Raw genomic sequence first — 16282 nt, 5'->3', positions numbered from 1 at the left:
GACACGTGTCAAACACTACTATGTACCAGGAGTGGATCTAAGGGCTTCACATATATGACTCCATACACTCTTCACAGCAGCCAGATTAGGAAGTCGCATTATTATCCCCATTTTACAGATGAAGAAAATTGAGCCACAGAGAGGTTTAGTCACTTGCCTAAGGTCACACAGATGGTAAATGTCAGAACAAGGTGGAGGCGAAGGGGAAAGAGGGTGAGGGCAGGCCTGGGATGGACAGGAGTGGAAGGGGGCGGGGCGGTGAGAAGTTAATAATAAGAGAGACAAAGGTATACAGAGATGGAGAAACAAAGAGCCTGAGCCCAGGCAGAGACAGCCTCACTCACAGAGCATATCTGGCCCTGTGAGCTCTGGCCCCTGCCCACCTCTTGACATCATCCCTGACCACGCTTGTCTTTTAGCCTCAATAATGACTTTTCTCTTCCTCCAACATACCACCTCAATTCCAGCCCCCTGGCCTTTGCACTGTTTTCCCCTTCCATGGCTGATCCCATCTTTTCATTCAGTTCTTAATTCAAATGTAATCTCTTCAGAGATCTCTTTCCCATGACCAATTTACATCCCCACCACCACCAATTCTCCTGATGTCTGCAGATTACTTTGAAATACTTTAAAAATAAAAATGGATTAATGGATGGATAGATGGATGGCTATGTGATAAAGCAAGTACAGTCAAAACGTTAATGGTAGGGAATTCCCTGCCAGTCCAGTGGTTAAGACTCCAAGCTTCCAATGCAGGGGGCACAGGTTCAATCCCCGGTCAGGGAACTAAGATCCCACATGGCACATGGCGCAGCCAAAAAGAAAAGTTAATGGTAGAATCTAGGTGATGGATATATGGGTGTTCACTGTAAAATTATTTCAACTTTGCTGTATGTTTGAAACTCTTCATGATAAATGTTGGTGGGGAAAAAACCAGAGGACTCTTCTAAAGACTAAAGAGGTGGCAAAAAAAAAAAAAAACAAAACTCAGATGGGTCCCACCATTTTTATCATCCCATCACCTCATTTTATTTCCTTCATAGCCCTATCACTCTTACTAATACTCTTGTTTGCTTGTTGTTTACCTATTTATTGTTTACTTATTTGTTTATTGCTTATTGTCTAGTCATTGAAATGTAAGCCACCTGAGGGAGGTGGCATGGGCACCAATTTTCTCCAGTGTCCAGAGTAGTAATTGGCACCCAGTAGGTGCTCGGTAAACATGTGTTCTTGAACTCCTCTTAAGAGAGGGTCTGGAAGCTAGATCTGCTGCAGACTCACTGGAGAGCCCACACTCAGGAGTACACAGGATCTCCCAGCCTGGGGTCCCTGCAAGGGGAAGGATATACCCCAGAGGCAGGGGAATGCCCCATGAGGTCAGGGAATGTGAGATGGCCTGAAAAACAGGGCAACAGGTGGAAGCTGATAGTATGATTAATTCCCTGGGGCCCTAATTCCTGACCTAGACCAGCTAATAGAGATCCAATCTAATTCTTCAACAACTTAGGCCCTGCCCCCAAGCATAGGCTCCACCCTCTGTCTCTAAGGCCCCACCCCACAGCAAAATCTCTACCCTATCTGACCTAAATAAATAACACCCCTCGGGACATCTCTGGTGGGCCAGTGGTTAAGAATCCCCCTTCTAATGCCCGGGACACGGGTTCTATCCCTGGTCGGGGAACTAAGATCTCACATGCTGCGGGGCAACTAAGCCCACACGCCACAACTAGAGAGCCCATGTGCCACAACTACAGAGCCCACGCGGCCAGAGCCCACGGGCCACAACTAGAGAGAAGCCCACGCACCACCCCCCCGCAAGGAAAGATTCCACATGCCGCAACTAAGACCCGAGGCAGCCAAAAATAAATAAATAAATAAATACTTTAAATAACACCCCTCAAGCCTAGGTCTTACCCTCACAGCCCAAGCCCCACCCCTTTAACTTAGTCACCACCCTAAAATTTATAACATTCATACTTCTTCAGCCTGGGCCCTGCCCCCACCTAAGCCCCACCCCTCCACCTTAGGCTCCACTCCAAAAGCGTCAAGCTTTCAGCCTAGGCACTGGCCCTTCAGGCCTAGCTTGGGTACCCCATTCTCAGCTCCGACCTAACGTCCAGTCTTCACCTGTTCAACATAAGCCCTGCTCACGTTCAAGGTTAGCAGGGAGAAGTGCCCCAGGAAAAGCCTAGGGAGCCTGGATTTGTGGGAACCTAGCGGGGAGGTTGGTGGAAAGAGAGGAGGTGGCTCCCAGTTTGTACCGCCCCTCAAAGGCCTGCCCAAACCAAAAGCAACGCTCCATTGAGCCTACTTTGCATTGTACAGCGGCATTCTGTTCTGACTTCCTTGATTGGTCCCTCCACAAGCCCTCTACTCAAACCTACTCTGCATTGGACTGCCCCTCAGAGTCACCCTCTCTGATTGGTCCCTGCTTTCCAAACTCCTTGCTCCTGATTGGGCAAGTCCTTGCACATGCCTCTTTCTGATTGGATCGTTTGCAATCATGAACCTGGAGGCAGACAGTTCAACCGTGGTGTGGGAGGGTAGTGGGAGGAGAAAGAGGAGGTAGAGAAAGAGGAGCGGGTTCCCTGAATCCCCTGCCTAAGAGAGGGAGTGGCCGTGGACCACAGGATAGCTTTGGGTTAAAGTTCTAACTGTACAGACCACTAGCTGTGTGGCTTTGAGCAACTGTTTTTGACTTCTGTGCCTCAGTTTCTTCATTTGTAAATTGGAGATAAAACTGGTACCTTCTTCACGGGTTACTGTAGGAATTAAATTAGTTAATACCTGTAAAGTGCTTATAGAAGTACCTGGCACATAGGAAGCCCTCAATCAAAGAGTTGGCTATTATTATCTATTTGATCATGTAAGTTCATGACCTTGGACAAGTCCTTTTGCCTCTCTGATCCCTGCAGACCAGGAGTTGCTGACCTCTTCACTGAATGACCCGTCCTATCTCCTCATCTCTAGCCTTCAGGAACCGAGGCTGTGCAGAGGGATGTGTAGAGACATCCCTAGCAAGAGAAATGGGATAGGGGCACCAGCATGGGTGAAAGAGAGGAGAGGCGCTCAACCCAACCCTCTCCCCACAGAAAACTGAGGGCAGTGGGGATCTCTCTATAGTCCAGTGTAGAGCGATTCTATCCTGAATCCCTCATGCAAAGGGCTTGTCCTGACTGGGGACAAGGGGCAAGGGATGGGACAGAGTGGGGTGATGAGGACATGTTAAGGCTGGGAAGGAAGGGGAAGGGTTGGAGCTGGGCTTGTGGACCCTCCCCCAGGAATGACAGGGCCGGGGAAGGGGCAGCTAGGGCCCAAGGTCACTCTGTCATTGTTACCATGGCAACAGCCACCTCTCAACTGGGAACCTGGAAAAGGGTGGGAGGAGGGAGTTCCCAGGTCCCTGAATCTAGGGACAGAGAGAGGAACAATCAGAGACCTGGAGGAGAGGCAGAGAGAGACAGTGATTCAACTCTGTGAAAACCTGCCCATCTCAGAATCCTCAGAGCCTGGTACACTGTGGGTGCTCAATGAATGTCCCTCAGAAACAGAAAGCCTGAGAGAGTCAAATACCCAGAGATGACAGAGAAAGAAAGAAGAATCTCCAGACAGGGGCAGGCAGTGTCCTTTTCCTGCCTCCTCAACCTCATACTCCTCGGGGGTCCACTGAGAGTCCTGGATCCTTTTAATCTTTCCCAGACCTGGGCCCTCAGGCCTACCCAACAGCACAAACCACCCACCCCCAGCAACTCCCCAGCCCCTGAAGCTGTTATATTTCACTTTTACAGCAACTTCAACAACTTTCCTGCCTTTAAAATCTTCCTGCCTGGGAGCTTACTGAGAAAATTAGCATAGGTACAAGCTAATGCCTGCTAGGGTGGGAAGGTGAGAGGTGGGGAGACAGGCACTCTGCCTTCTTTACTCTCAGGGACGCAGGTGTCCTTGTCCCCCTTGGGAGTGGCCCCTCCACAGATTCAGATATCCCCCCAATCCCTCTAGGAGACCAGGCCTCCCTCATTTCTCCCTAGGAAATCCTGCAGTCCCCTCCCTTTCTTTCAGAGGAACAGGTACTGAATCCTCCTTTACTCCCAGGCCTCAGCAGGCGTCCACTGGATCTGCCTGCCCTCTACTGGCTTAAGGCTGGTACTGCAGGACTGCCACCTACAGCCCACAGTGAGGAACAGAAACTGAGCCAGAACTGAGGGTCTCTGAGTTCTTGCATTTTAATTTCTTTAAGGTCTCAGATGTTCAGGTCCTAGGGGGCCTGAGTTCAGGTCCCCCGTCCAGAGGTCAGCGAAAGAAAGACAACTTCTCCTGGAGCCAGGCCTCTGTGAGGTCATCAGTGGTGCGGATTTCAAACACCTGGGCAGAGAGAGGGCTCAGTATTATAATCCACTCAGGAACCGAAAACAGTGAGGGTCCTGATCCCCTCCTCCTTCAGACCCAGGAACCCAGATCCCCAGCCCCTTCCTGCCTCAGACCAGGAGTCCAGACTCTCCCTCTCACACTCGGGAGCCTCAGCCCCAGGCCCAGACCTTTGTGAGCTCTGCCGTCTGCACCAGCCTGTTCTTGCTTCCTGCGTACATCATCTGTTGTTCAGGCTTGCAGCCTGTGTGGAAAAGAGAAGGAGGAAGCATAACTGGGGGATACCAGAGTGTTCTCTAAGGCCCTAGTAATGTCCTGCAGACCCTGGAGTTTTCTAAGAGTCCCAGGATCAATTCTAAGGAGGTCCCTGGAGGCTATAGTCAGAGTCCCCAGGTTTGTTCGGGGGCTTGAAGTTATTTTAGGGTCCCTGGAGATGGTTTGGGGCCAGACAGGGGTTTCTAGGTAAAAGGAAGAATTGAGTTTGCTTATACGCCTCAGGACTAAGGAGGATGGGGGCTCTGTGCCTCCACCTCCACCCAATGCCCTCTCAGGACTCACACCACACACACCACACTCTCACACAGGCACCTCCACACATGCACACAGTCACACAATCACCAGTCACAGGCATGCACACACACTTGCACTCAAACACACACACTTACACACCCTCACACAGAATCTAAGACCACTTTCTCAGGATGAGTAGAGCTGTGTCTCACCCACAGGGCTGGAGAAGATGAAACACAAGGGGTAGGACACTCGGCCATCGGCGTGCGTGTACTTGTAGCTGTAGACCACGAACCTACAGCAGCAAGAGGGAATCCAAACTCAGGACTTGGCCTGGAGCCCAAGCCCAGTGCCCATTACCTGAGACCACAACCTTGAAATCTTGACTGAGTCTGAGAACCTAGGGTTAACAACTGAGACGCAAGGTACTGGCCTCAAACACAATAAATGATTTTAAAAATAATAATAAAAATGGATAATTAATAAGAACTTGCTGTATTAAAATTAATTAATTTTTTAAAAAAAGATAACATAGAACTATACATACAGTGTATAAATGTCAGTTTCCCAGTTTTGATACTGCACTATAGTTAGGTAAGATGTAACCATTGGGGGAAAGTGGATAAGGGGTACTATATTTGCCACTCTCTGTGAATCTATAATAATTTCAAAAGTAAAAGTCTTTTTAATAATTAAAATAATAATAATAATAGTAAATGCTAAATAGAACTACCATGTGATCCAGCAATTCCACTGCTGGGTATTTATCAAAGAAAATGAAAACAATAATTCGAAAAGATGTATGCACCCCCATGTTTATTGCAGCATTATTTATAATAGCCAAGATATGGAAAAAACCTAAGTGTCCATTGATGGATGAATGGATAAAGAAGATGCAGTACACACACACACACACACACACACACACACACACACACACACACACACAATGGAATACTATTCAGCCATAAAAAAGAACGAAATCTTGCCATATGCAAAATGGATGGATGTTGAGGGCATTACGCTAAGTGAAATAAGTCAGAGAAGGATAAATGTCTTATGATCTCACTTATATGTGGAATTTAAAAAATAAAAACAAAGAAACAAGCCACCAAGTTCATAAATACAGAGAACAGATTAGTGGTTGCTGAAGGTGGGGGTGGGTGAAATGGCTGAAGGGAGTCAAAACGCAATAATTTCCAGTTATTTTATTTCCCATTATTTATTTTAAATAAGTCCTAGGGATATGACGTACAGCATGGTAAGTATAGTTAACAGTGCAGTATTGTATATTTGAAAGTTGCTAAAAGAGTAGATATTAAAAGTCCTCATTGTAAGAAAAAAATTTTTTTAAACTATGTATGATGACAGATGTTAACTAGATTATGGTGGTGAACAGTTTGTAATACAGTATATACAAATATCAAATCATTATGTTGTACACCTGAAACTAATATAATATGTCAAATATATCTCAATAAAAAATTTTTTTAAGAAAAAATGGCTTAGGGACTTCCCTGGCGGTCCAGTGGTTAAGACTCTGCCCTTCCACTGCAGGGACGCAGGTTCCATCCCTGGTCAGGGAACTAAGATCTCACATGCCGAGTGGTGTGGCGAAAATAAATAAATAAATAAGTGCTTATTTGATTCACAACAACCCTATGATGTAGGTACTATTATTATCCCCATACTACAGATGGAAAAATTGAGGCCCAGAGAGGTGAAGTCACTTGCCCAAGTTTCTATGGATAGATTTGAACCCAGGAAGTTGGCCGGTAGAGTATAAGTGCTCAACCACTATGTTTTACTATACAGAGGACTAGAATCAGGGGCTGAGACTACAGCCAGCTACATAATTCCCCAAGCCCAGCACAAGATGAAAATGCAGGGCCCCTTGTTATAAACACAGGAGAAAGGCTTTTTCCTTTCTTCTGCAGTCTCTCTCCAGATTGATCTTTTAAAATTTCCTATTTAAAATCACTCTCTCTTGGGCATGGGGACACTCACAGAAGGAGTGGAAATGCTCAAAGGCACACCCTGGAACTTGTCATGCAGGGGGTGAGTACCGACCCTGACCCTGACACTCCCTGAACCTGTAATCAGGTCCCCTGCCTAGGACAGAGGGCAGCAGCCATTGCTGGGCAATGCAGGGAATGGGTAGCTGAGAACACATCCAGGCTGGAGATATGAGCTGAGGGAGGCTCCAAGCCCCCAGCACATGCTCCATTGTTCCATCACACTTCACACAAAACACAGATTCAAAGATATAACTATAAAGAATTTCAAGACAGCAGGCAGTCGTAGAGCATCAAGCCCTGCATTCAAGGCTCCCTTCTGGGTACGGGGCCCTGTGTGACTGCACTTGTCAGACGCCCAGGATGCTGGTCCTGGCTGAGAGCTAGAGCCTGGGATTGAGGCTCAGAGTTGTAGGGCACCCAAAAATCAGTTGAGATGAAAAATCTAAAGAGACCAGTTTTCACAGAAGTGTCAAAAAGCTCCTCCACACACAAAAGCACCAGGCTCCTCTGGCTTCACACAGGATTCTCCCCAATCATTAAAGGTCAAATAAATCCTTTGCTACTCAAAGTATTCCCAAGTATTGAAAAATAAGGAAATTTTAACTTTTTTTTTAAATGAAGCAAGTGCAATGTTGAGACCAAAACCTGACATGGTTTGTACAAAAAAAAAAGCAAACTCTAACGTTACATATGACTATTAGTGTAAAATTCTGCAGTAAAATTTTGGTAAACAAACCAAAAGTCCTAGGACAGGAACATTTGACTTCAAAGACATAGATCCCGAGCCCATGAATAGGACTGGAACCCAAACAGTCCCTCGGTCTGTATCCCTATCATCACCCCTCTCCCCATGGCCTGACCGTCCCCTTCCTTCCCTCAGCATACCTGGGCTGTCTCTCTGGCAACTCCATTTTTAGTTCCTCTGGAGAAATATTCTGGGGGTGAGGGGAGAGAAAAAAAAAAGACTGCCATTAAATGAACACTTACTGTGTGCCAAGGCACTGGTCCAAGAAATACACATACATGGATTAACTCATTGACCTCTCCCAAATCCCAGAGGGGTTGGTCTTATTGTTATCCCCATTTTACAGATGAGCAAACTGAAGCCCAGAGGTGTTAAGACACTTTTCTTCTAAACGCACTACAAGGATTAAATCACTGAATCCACAGACAACCCTAAGAGGTAGGGACTGCTATCACCATTTCACAGATGAGGAAAGAGAGACCCATACAGGTGAAGTCTCTCGCCTAGGGTCACAGCTAAGTTGGGACTTGACCTCCGGGTCTTTCTGGCCCCCCATGCCAGGCTCTTAGCATCAGTCACAGTCGCTTGGGTCTCCCAGTCCCACCCTGCCCTTCTTGGAGGTCCCATCCCCCGATCCCCTCACCTGAAATTCTTCCTCCAGCACCACCATCTGCCGGTCTTTGTCCACCTTCACTGAGGAGGGAGGGCACATGGGGGTTAGAGGCCCCTCCCATCTGCCCCCACGCTTGTCCCCATACCCCATCCTTCCAGGAGGGAAGATGACACTCACTTATTATGGCCGCATTGTCCGTCTCTTTTCGGAAGCGAAATTTCCTCAGCTTTTCCTTTAGCTCTGGGTCCACCTCGCACACCACCAGGGAGTCAGACTGTCAGAGGAGCCCAGCAAGAGCTGAGTCGCCTGGCCTCAGCCCTGCCCCCTTCCCCAAACCTCAGTTTCTCCATCTACTAATGAAGAGGAAGACCCAATAGCCCATAGATTGCCTTTGTGAACATTAGGAAAAGGCTCCTTTCCCTCAGGGCAGATGCTGCCCCTTTGCAGAGCAGAGGCTGGACTCGAGCCCTCTCAGCAGGTGCCCTTGGGCAACGCCCGGGGTGGCCCAGGGATCTGCTTGCCTGGGCTAAACCCGGAACCACAGTCTCTTTTCCCCCAGACTTGACCTCCCTTCCACAGCCTGACCTTCACCCTGGTGTCCTCCTAGCCCCAGCCCCACTCCAGCCCCTAGCCCTTTCCATACGACCCTGGCCCCAACCATGACTTTTCTGTCCACAGGCCTCTTCTTTTCTGGGTTCCGCTGTCCTCTAGGGGTGGGGACCAGGGCTACAGGGGGCAGGGTGTGGGGTAGGGGAAAGGTTTCATCTAACACCACATCCTGTTTATGCCCATTCTGGGACAACTGTCACAGATGACTCCTCCCCCTCTTTCCTTCCCCTCATCTGCTGGGACCTCCCAGGCTTTGCAGTCACCCAGACCAGGTTCGAATGCTGCCTTACTGTGTGGCCCTAGCTAAGTAACTTCACGCCTCTGATTCAGGATTGTTACGAGGATAAAATAGTTTCACATATCTCCCAGCATGGTGGACACACTCAATACACAGCAGGTAATGATGAGCTTTATTATTTTTTAAATTTTTATTGGAGTATAGTTGATTTACAATGCTGTGTTAGGTTCAGGTGTATAGCAAAGTGAATCAGTTATACATATACATATATCCACTCTTTTTTAGATTCTTTTCCCGTATAGGTCATTACAGAGTATTGAATAGAGTTCCCTGTGCTTTACAGTAGATCCTTATTACTTATCTATCTTATGTATAGTAGTGTATATATGTCAATCCCAATTTCCCAGTTTATCCCTTCCCCTCCTTTTGCTCACTGGTAACCCTAAGTTTGTTTTCTACATCTGTGACTCTATTTCTGTTTTGTAAATAAGGTCATTTGTACCATTTTTTTTAGATTCCACCTATAAGTGACATATATTTGTCTTTCTCTGTCTGACTTACTTCACTCAGTATGACAATCTGTAGGTCCATCCATGTTGCTGCAAATGACATTATTTTGTTCTTTTTTATGGCTGAGTAATATTCCATTGTATGTATGTACCACATCTTCTTTACCCACTTGTCTGTCAATGGACATGAGGTTGCTTCAATGACTTGGCTATTGTAAATAGTGCTGCAATGAACATTGGGGTGCATGTATCTTTTTTTTTAAATAAATTTATTTATTTTAGGCTGCGTTGGGTCTTCATTGCTGTGCACGGGCTTTCTCTAGTTGCAGCGAGTGGGGGTTACTCTTCGTTGCAGTGCGTGGGCTTCTCACTGTGGTGGTTTCTCTTGTTGCAGAGCACAGGCTCTAGGCACGTGGGCTTCAGTAGTTGTGGCACGTGGGCTCAGTAGTTGTGGCACACAGTCTTAGTTGCTCTGTGGCATGTGGGATCTTCCCAGACCAGGGCTCAAACCTGTGTCCCTTGCATTGGCAAGCGAATTCTTAACCACTGCACCACCAGGGAAGTCCCTGGGGTGCATGTATTTTGAATTATGTTTTTCTTTGGATATATGCACAGGGATTGCTGGATCATATGGTAATTCTATATTTAGTTTTTTAAGAAACCTCCATACTGTTCTCCATAATGGTTGTACCAATTTACATTCCCACCAACAGTGTAGGAGGGTTCCCTTTTCTCCACACCATCTCTAGCATTTATTATCTGTAGATTTTTTGATAATGGAATAATGAGCTCTTTAGCCCCTCCTCCAGGAAGACTTCCTGGATTCCCACCCACCCAATCTGGAATATTTTAATTCCAGAGCTGAAAGGGGGAACTTAGAGATGTTTGCTGGTCAAACTGCCACTTATTAGGTTGATGAGGAAATGGAGAATAGAGAGAAGACTCCACAGGACCCAAGTAATGATGAATTTTTTCCTGCAATTATTCAACCTCATGGGCCTTATAATGGCACTACAACAATGGTGTTCCATCCTATCAGACCAATACCTCCTTTTTTATTAAGAGCATTTTGTATTGCCCCCCCCAGTTCCCATCCTGAAATGAAATTCCTAGATAACGCAACATAGTTATACACATAAGTTCTCCCCCAAATCAATATAATGTCCTAATTGTCATATAAAGGAGAAATAAAAGGGAAGTAATTGATCAGAAACCTGTGCATTTCCGTGAGAAAATATAAGCAAACAATAGAGAATTGTTAAAGGATCCAGCCCCACGATGTCTGGCCCACTGTACTGACTTCCCTCCATAGCAGTGGGCAGATCCCACCATCTCTCACCTCCTCAAGGGCATTGCTGCAGCTGCTCTCCTCCATGCATCATCAATGTCTTCACCTCTACTGGATCTTTCCCTCAGCATACACGCCGTGTTATGTCTTCCATCTTAAAAACTAAAAACCCTGTCTCCCATCGAGCCACTGCCCATTCATTTCCTTCCCTTTTCAGCAAGACTTCTTGAAAGAACTGTCTACACTCACTGCCTCCAATTTCTCCTCCCAATTCACTCTTCAACTCTCTCCCAGCAGACTCACTCCTGTCTCTCTCCAATGACATACACTCGTCGGGGCCACCAAGGACATCTGTGGTGCTGGACCTAATGGTCAATTCTCAGTCTTCATCTGCTGTGCCCTGTCATCTGACACCATCCATCACTCCCCATGCCCAAAACACTTTCTTCACTTGGCTTCCAGGACACCACCCTGGCCTGGTTTTTCTCTGGCTCTTCTGGCTGTGCCTGCTCAGACCTTTTTTTTTTTTTTTTTTCCCGGGACGCACAGGCTCAGTGGCCATGGCTCACGGGTCCAGCCGCTCCGCGGCATGTGGGATCTTCCCGGACCGGGGCACGAACCCGTGTCCCCTGCATTGGCAGGCGGACTCTCAACCACTGCGCCACCAGGGAAGCCCCAGACTTCTTTTTTTTTTTTTTAGTTTTATTGAAGTATAGTTGATTTACAATGTTGTGTTAATTTCTGCTGTACAGCAAAGTGATTCCGTTATACACGTACATAATTTTTTTCCATATTCTTTTCCATTTTGGTTTATCACAGGATATTGAATATAGTTCCCTGTGCTATACAGTAGGAACTTGTTGTTTATCCATTCTATGTATAATAGTTTGCATCTGCTACCCCCAAACTCCCAATCCATCCCTCTCCCACACCCCTCCAACCACAAGTCTGTTCTCTATGTCTGCGAGTCTGTTTCTGCTTCGTAGATAAGTTCATTTGTGTCACATTTTAGATTCCTCATATAAGTGATAACATATGGTATTTGTCTTACTCTTTCTGACTTAGTATGATAATCTCTAGGTCCATCCATTCATTTGTCGATGGACATTTAGGTTGTTTCCATGTCTTGGCTATTGTAAACAGTGCTGCAAGGAACATCGCAGTGCATGTATCTTCTCGAATTATAGTTTTCTCTAGATATGTGCTTAGAAGTGTGATTGCAGGATCATATGTCAGCCTCCTTTTAACAGTCAGGTGTCCCAGGGGTCAGTCCTTGGTCCCCTTCTCTTTTCCATCCATCTTCCTGTCTTCCTGATAGCAACAGCTTCTTGGTTTTCAAAGGGGATACCTTAATTATTTCTCCAGCTGGGCCTCCCCCTGAACTCTAGGCTCTTATATCCAAATGCCAGTGTGACATATCCATCTGCATGGCTTAAGAGTCATCCTTGACCCGTCTGTTTCCTCTGACAACGTACCTCAGAAATTGTCAGCTCTGAACTTCAAAATATAACCAGAACTGGTCCACTGCTCCCCTCCACAGCCCATATTCTTCTGCCTGAAATCTCACAGCAGCCTCCTCACTGTTTCTCTGCTCCTGCCCCCTTCTCAACACTCTGTTCTTCATAAGACCGTCAGAGACATCCTAAAACAACCCAAGCCAGGAATTCCCTGGCTGTCCAGTGGTTAGGACTCTGTGCTTCCACTGCGGGGTCACAGGTTCGATCCCTGGTCAGGGGAACTAACATCCCGCATGCCGCACGGCGTGGCCAAAAAAAAAAAAAAAGAAAACCAAGCCAGATGACATGCCTGCCCTCTCAAAAACCCTCTCATGGCTCCACTATTATTTGGGTGAAAGCAAAAGTCCTTATAGTGGCCTTAAAAACTCTAAATCATCTGCCACGACCCCTCCTCCATTACTTCTTGGACCTTGTCTTTCAATACTCTCCTCTTTGCTCACTCCTCTCCACCCACACTAGCCCCTTTTTGGTTCTGTGATTGATCCTGTCACCGGGCTTTTGCACTTGCTGGCTCCTCTTTCTGGAACCCTCCTTCCTTCATCGTTCACCCCTTCACTCCTTCAGATTTCTGTTCAAATGTCACCTGATCAAAGGTGCTTTTCCCCATCTAAAACAGTGCCAGCCCCATCTCTCAATCCCCTTATAAGTTTTCTCCATAGAACTTATTACCAAGTTCCATTGTATTTATTTGTTTCTGTCCCCCCCAACTAGAAGGTAAGCCTCATGAAGAGAAGGATTTTTGCCTGCCTCGTTCATTGCTGAATTTTTAGCACTTCGGGTAGTGCCTGGCACATTTTAGGTACTCAAGAAGTCTTATTGAATGAATAAATGAACCAGCATCCTTAGAGCACAACCATTCTATATGGTGTGAAAGTTGTTGCTTAAATGGAGGGGGTAATGCTTAGGGTTTGTGATATCCCCCCCCACTCTGTTTTAAAATGGCCTTTCCAGGCTTCCCTGGTGGCGCCGTGGTTAAGAATCCACCTGCCAACGCAGGGGACACGGGTTCGAACCCTGGTCCGGGAAGATTCCCACATGCTGCGGAGCAACTAAGCCCGTGTGCCACAACTACTGAGCCTGCGCTCTACAGCCCACAAGCCACAACTACTGAGCCCTTGTGCCACAACTACTGAAGCCTGCGCACCTAGAGCCCGTGCTCCACAAGAGAAGCCACTGCAATGAGAAGCCCGCACCCTGCAACGAAGAGTAGCCCACGCTCGCCACAACTAGAGAAAGCCCACTAGCAGAAACAAAGACCCAACGCAGCCAAAAATAAATAAATAAAATTTTTTTAATTAAAAAATGGCCTTTCCTCACAGCGTCTGAGATGCCATGTTTTCCTGGTTTTCTTCCTCCTCTCTCTCTCTGGCTGTTCCTTCTCAATCTTTGTTGAGAGTGTCAATTCCTTTGCTCAAACCTTATACGTCTCCTCTTCTCAAGGTTCTGTCCAGTCCTTGTCTCCATTCATCCTTCATACCCACCGCACACTAGGTCACTAACTCCCACAGCTTCAATTACCATCTTTGATCACCCTCAGATCTTGGTTTCCAGCCCCAATTTTTCTCTTAAGCCCCAGCCCCAGGGGTGTGGAGCCGCCTAAATCCTCATGCTGGGTGACACACACTGGGCTCAGCATCTTCCTAACCTGCTTCTCCTCTGGGTCTCCTTCTCAGGGAAGCCCCCAATCCCCCCAACCTTCTAGCCAGAGGGCCTCATCTTGAACTTCTCCCTCCCTACTCCTCTGCGGCCACCCAGTCCCAGAGCAGGTTCCCCGGGCCTCCTGGGCATCCAGCCCTGCCACCCACTCCTCCTCCACTCCCCACAGTCCCACCCTGGTGCAAACGCCCCTCTCCTACCCCAGCTGCCTCCCTGGACTCTCAGCTCCAGTTCTATTTCCTCCAATCCATCTTCCATATAAAAGCCAGAGACATCTTTGCAAACCCCCACTGACTCTCCTTGGCTTGAAGCCCTTCCATGGCTCCTCAGCGTCCTCGGGACAAATCCAAACTCTCTCAAGTGGCCAAACTTTTGGCCGCGGTGAACTCTATGTTCCACTCCGACTGCCTTTCTTTGGGTTCCTCTAATAACCACGCCTCTGTCACCTGACAGCCTTCTGAGTGAGCGCCCCGCTCTGCTTAGTTCACGCTGATCCAGGACAGTGTGCGGAATGAATAGGTTACAACAGTCAGAGCAACAACTCCCACTTAGTGAAGGCTTTGCGCCCACCGCTTTATCAACAATTTTTTTAAATTTAATTAATTATTTATTTTTGCCTGCATTGGGTCTTCCGTTGCAGGGCGCGGGCTTCTCACTGCGGTGGCTTCTCTTGTTGTGCAGCACAGGTTCTAGGCGTGGTGGCTTCAGTAGTTGTAGCACGCTGGCTCAGTAGTTGTGGCACGTGGACTCTAGAGCGCAGGCTCAGTAGTTGTGGCACACGGGCTTAGCTGCTCCCGGACCAGGGCTCGAACCATTGTCCCCTGCATTGGCAGGCGGATTCTTAACCACTGCGCCACCAGGGAAGCCCTGCCCGGCACTTTTAAATGCTTCCTCTCTTTCAATTCCTATCTGAGAGACGAAGCAACAGGTTCACAGACGGTTGCGGTGGGAAAGCTGAGACTCCAGCAGCCGGAGCGGTTACTCGCAACCTAGACAGTCAGGTGGTGGCGGGGCCCAGGCCTAGAGCGGAGCGTGCAGGGGGGGCGCACAGCCGGGCCTTGAACGCCAGAATCAGGAATTGTGACTTAGCCCGAGGCCGCTGAGGTAGACGCGCGCGAGACTGTCCCCTGCAGGCCGGGAGGCCCAATCCCAGGCTCCGCCGGGCTCCGCAGGGCCCGTTGCCCGTGGCAACGCCGCGCGCGCCCCGCCCCTTCCCCGCCCGCCGGGCTGACTGCCCGTCAGCCGCGCAGCAGGCCAATCCCACTGAGCGGGGGGCGGGCCTCGTGGGCCTCGTTCAACCCCCGCGGCCCCCTTCTCCGCTGGGACCCCGCCTTTCTCCGCGCACACCTCCCGCCCTTCGGACTGCCCTCGCAGCCCGTTGGCGGGCGTACCGTTCCTCTCCGCGGCGTCAGCTAATGCCGGCGCGCGGCAGTCCCGTCAGGGCGGGGCCAGGGGCGGTGACGCACGGCGCGGTGACGCAGCGCGACGGCGGCGGTGGCGGCGGCGGTGGTCGGTGAGGGAGGAGGGAGGGGAGCTCGCGGGCCGGAGAAGGGGCGACGGCAGTGGCGGAGGCCTGAGGAGGCCCGGGCGGCGGCGGCGGCGGCGGCGGAGGCCGAGGCGGTGAGTGGTGGGCAGGGTCGGGCAGACGCGGGGCGGCGGCGGGTCGGAGCGCGCGGGGCTCACCTCAGGGCGCCCCAGGCCGCGGGCGGCCCCGCCCCCTCAGGGACCCCGGGAGGCGGCGGGCGCGGAGCGCGGGCCTCCGGGGTCCCGATCCTCGAGAGAATCTCCCACACCCATCCCCCGAGTCGCCCTCACAGGCCGCTTCTCGAGCTTCTCTCCGAAATTCTCGCCCCTCGGGGTGGCCGGGGGGCCCGGCAGCAGCCTATCTCGTGACCCCCCCCCAGGTGTACCTCGGACACCTCCCTGGAGGGCACGCCCACAGACCCCCCGAATCCGCCCGAAGCCCTCTGTACCTTTCCGCGGTGCGAAAGGCTTCCCGAGAGGCCACCCCCTGATATTTACACGTCTGCTCCAGACCCCGTCCTACGCCTCAAATATCTTCCTCAGAGAACCCCCGTCTGGTCCCAGATCCCCGAATCTCCTCCTCCGTCCAGAAATATTTCCCCGGGGCCACTCCTCATATTCCAACGATATGTGTCAGATATCTTCTCCAGGAACCTCCCTCGTAAGCCCTAAAAATCTCCTTCAGATCAG

The 16282-nt window shown here is 49.2% G+C and overlaps 1 protein-coding gene across 1 annotated transcript; it reads right to left on the bottom strand.

Annotated features, from left to right (window-relative positions):
- Positions 1-4209: 4209 nt before the first annotated feature.
- On the bottom strand, positions 4210-8960 carry GMFG (glia maturation factor gamma). Its single transcript, XM_065898562.1, has 7 exons — positions 8910-8960; positions 8429-8525; positions 8282-8331; positions 7779-7828; positions 5088-5170; positions 4536-4609; positions 4210-4362 (listed from the first exon to the last, which is right to left on the bottom strand). The coding sequence occupies exons 1-7, from the start codon at positions 8910-8912 to the stop codon at positions 4291-4293; spliced, it is 429 nt and encodes a 142-aa protein (XP_065754634.1). The 5' UTR covers positions 8913-8960; the 3' UTR covers positions 4210-4290.
- Between the last annotated feature and the right edge of the window lie 7322 nt (positions 8961-16282).

This window comes from Phocoena phocoena, chromosome 20, assembly GCF_963924675.1.
Source record: "Phocoena phocoena chromosome 20, mPhoPho1.1, whole genome shotgun sequence".
In the NCBI taxonomy this organism is placed as follows: Eukaryota; Metazoa; Chordata; class Mammalia; order Artiodactyla; family Phocoenidae; genus Phocoena; species Phocoena phocoena.
Note: the sequence above shows the minus strand (reverse complement) of the source record. Positions and strands in the feature narration are given on the sequence as shown.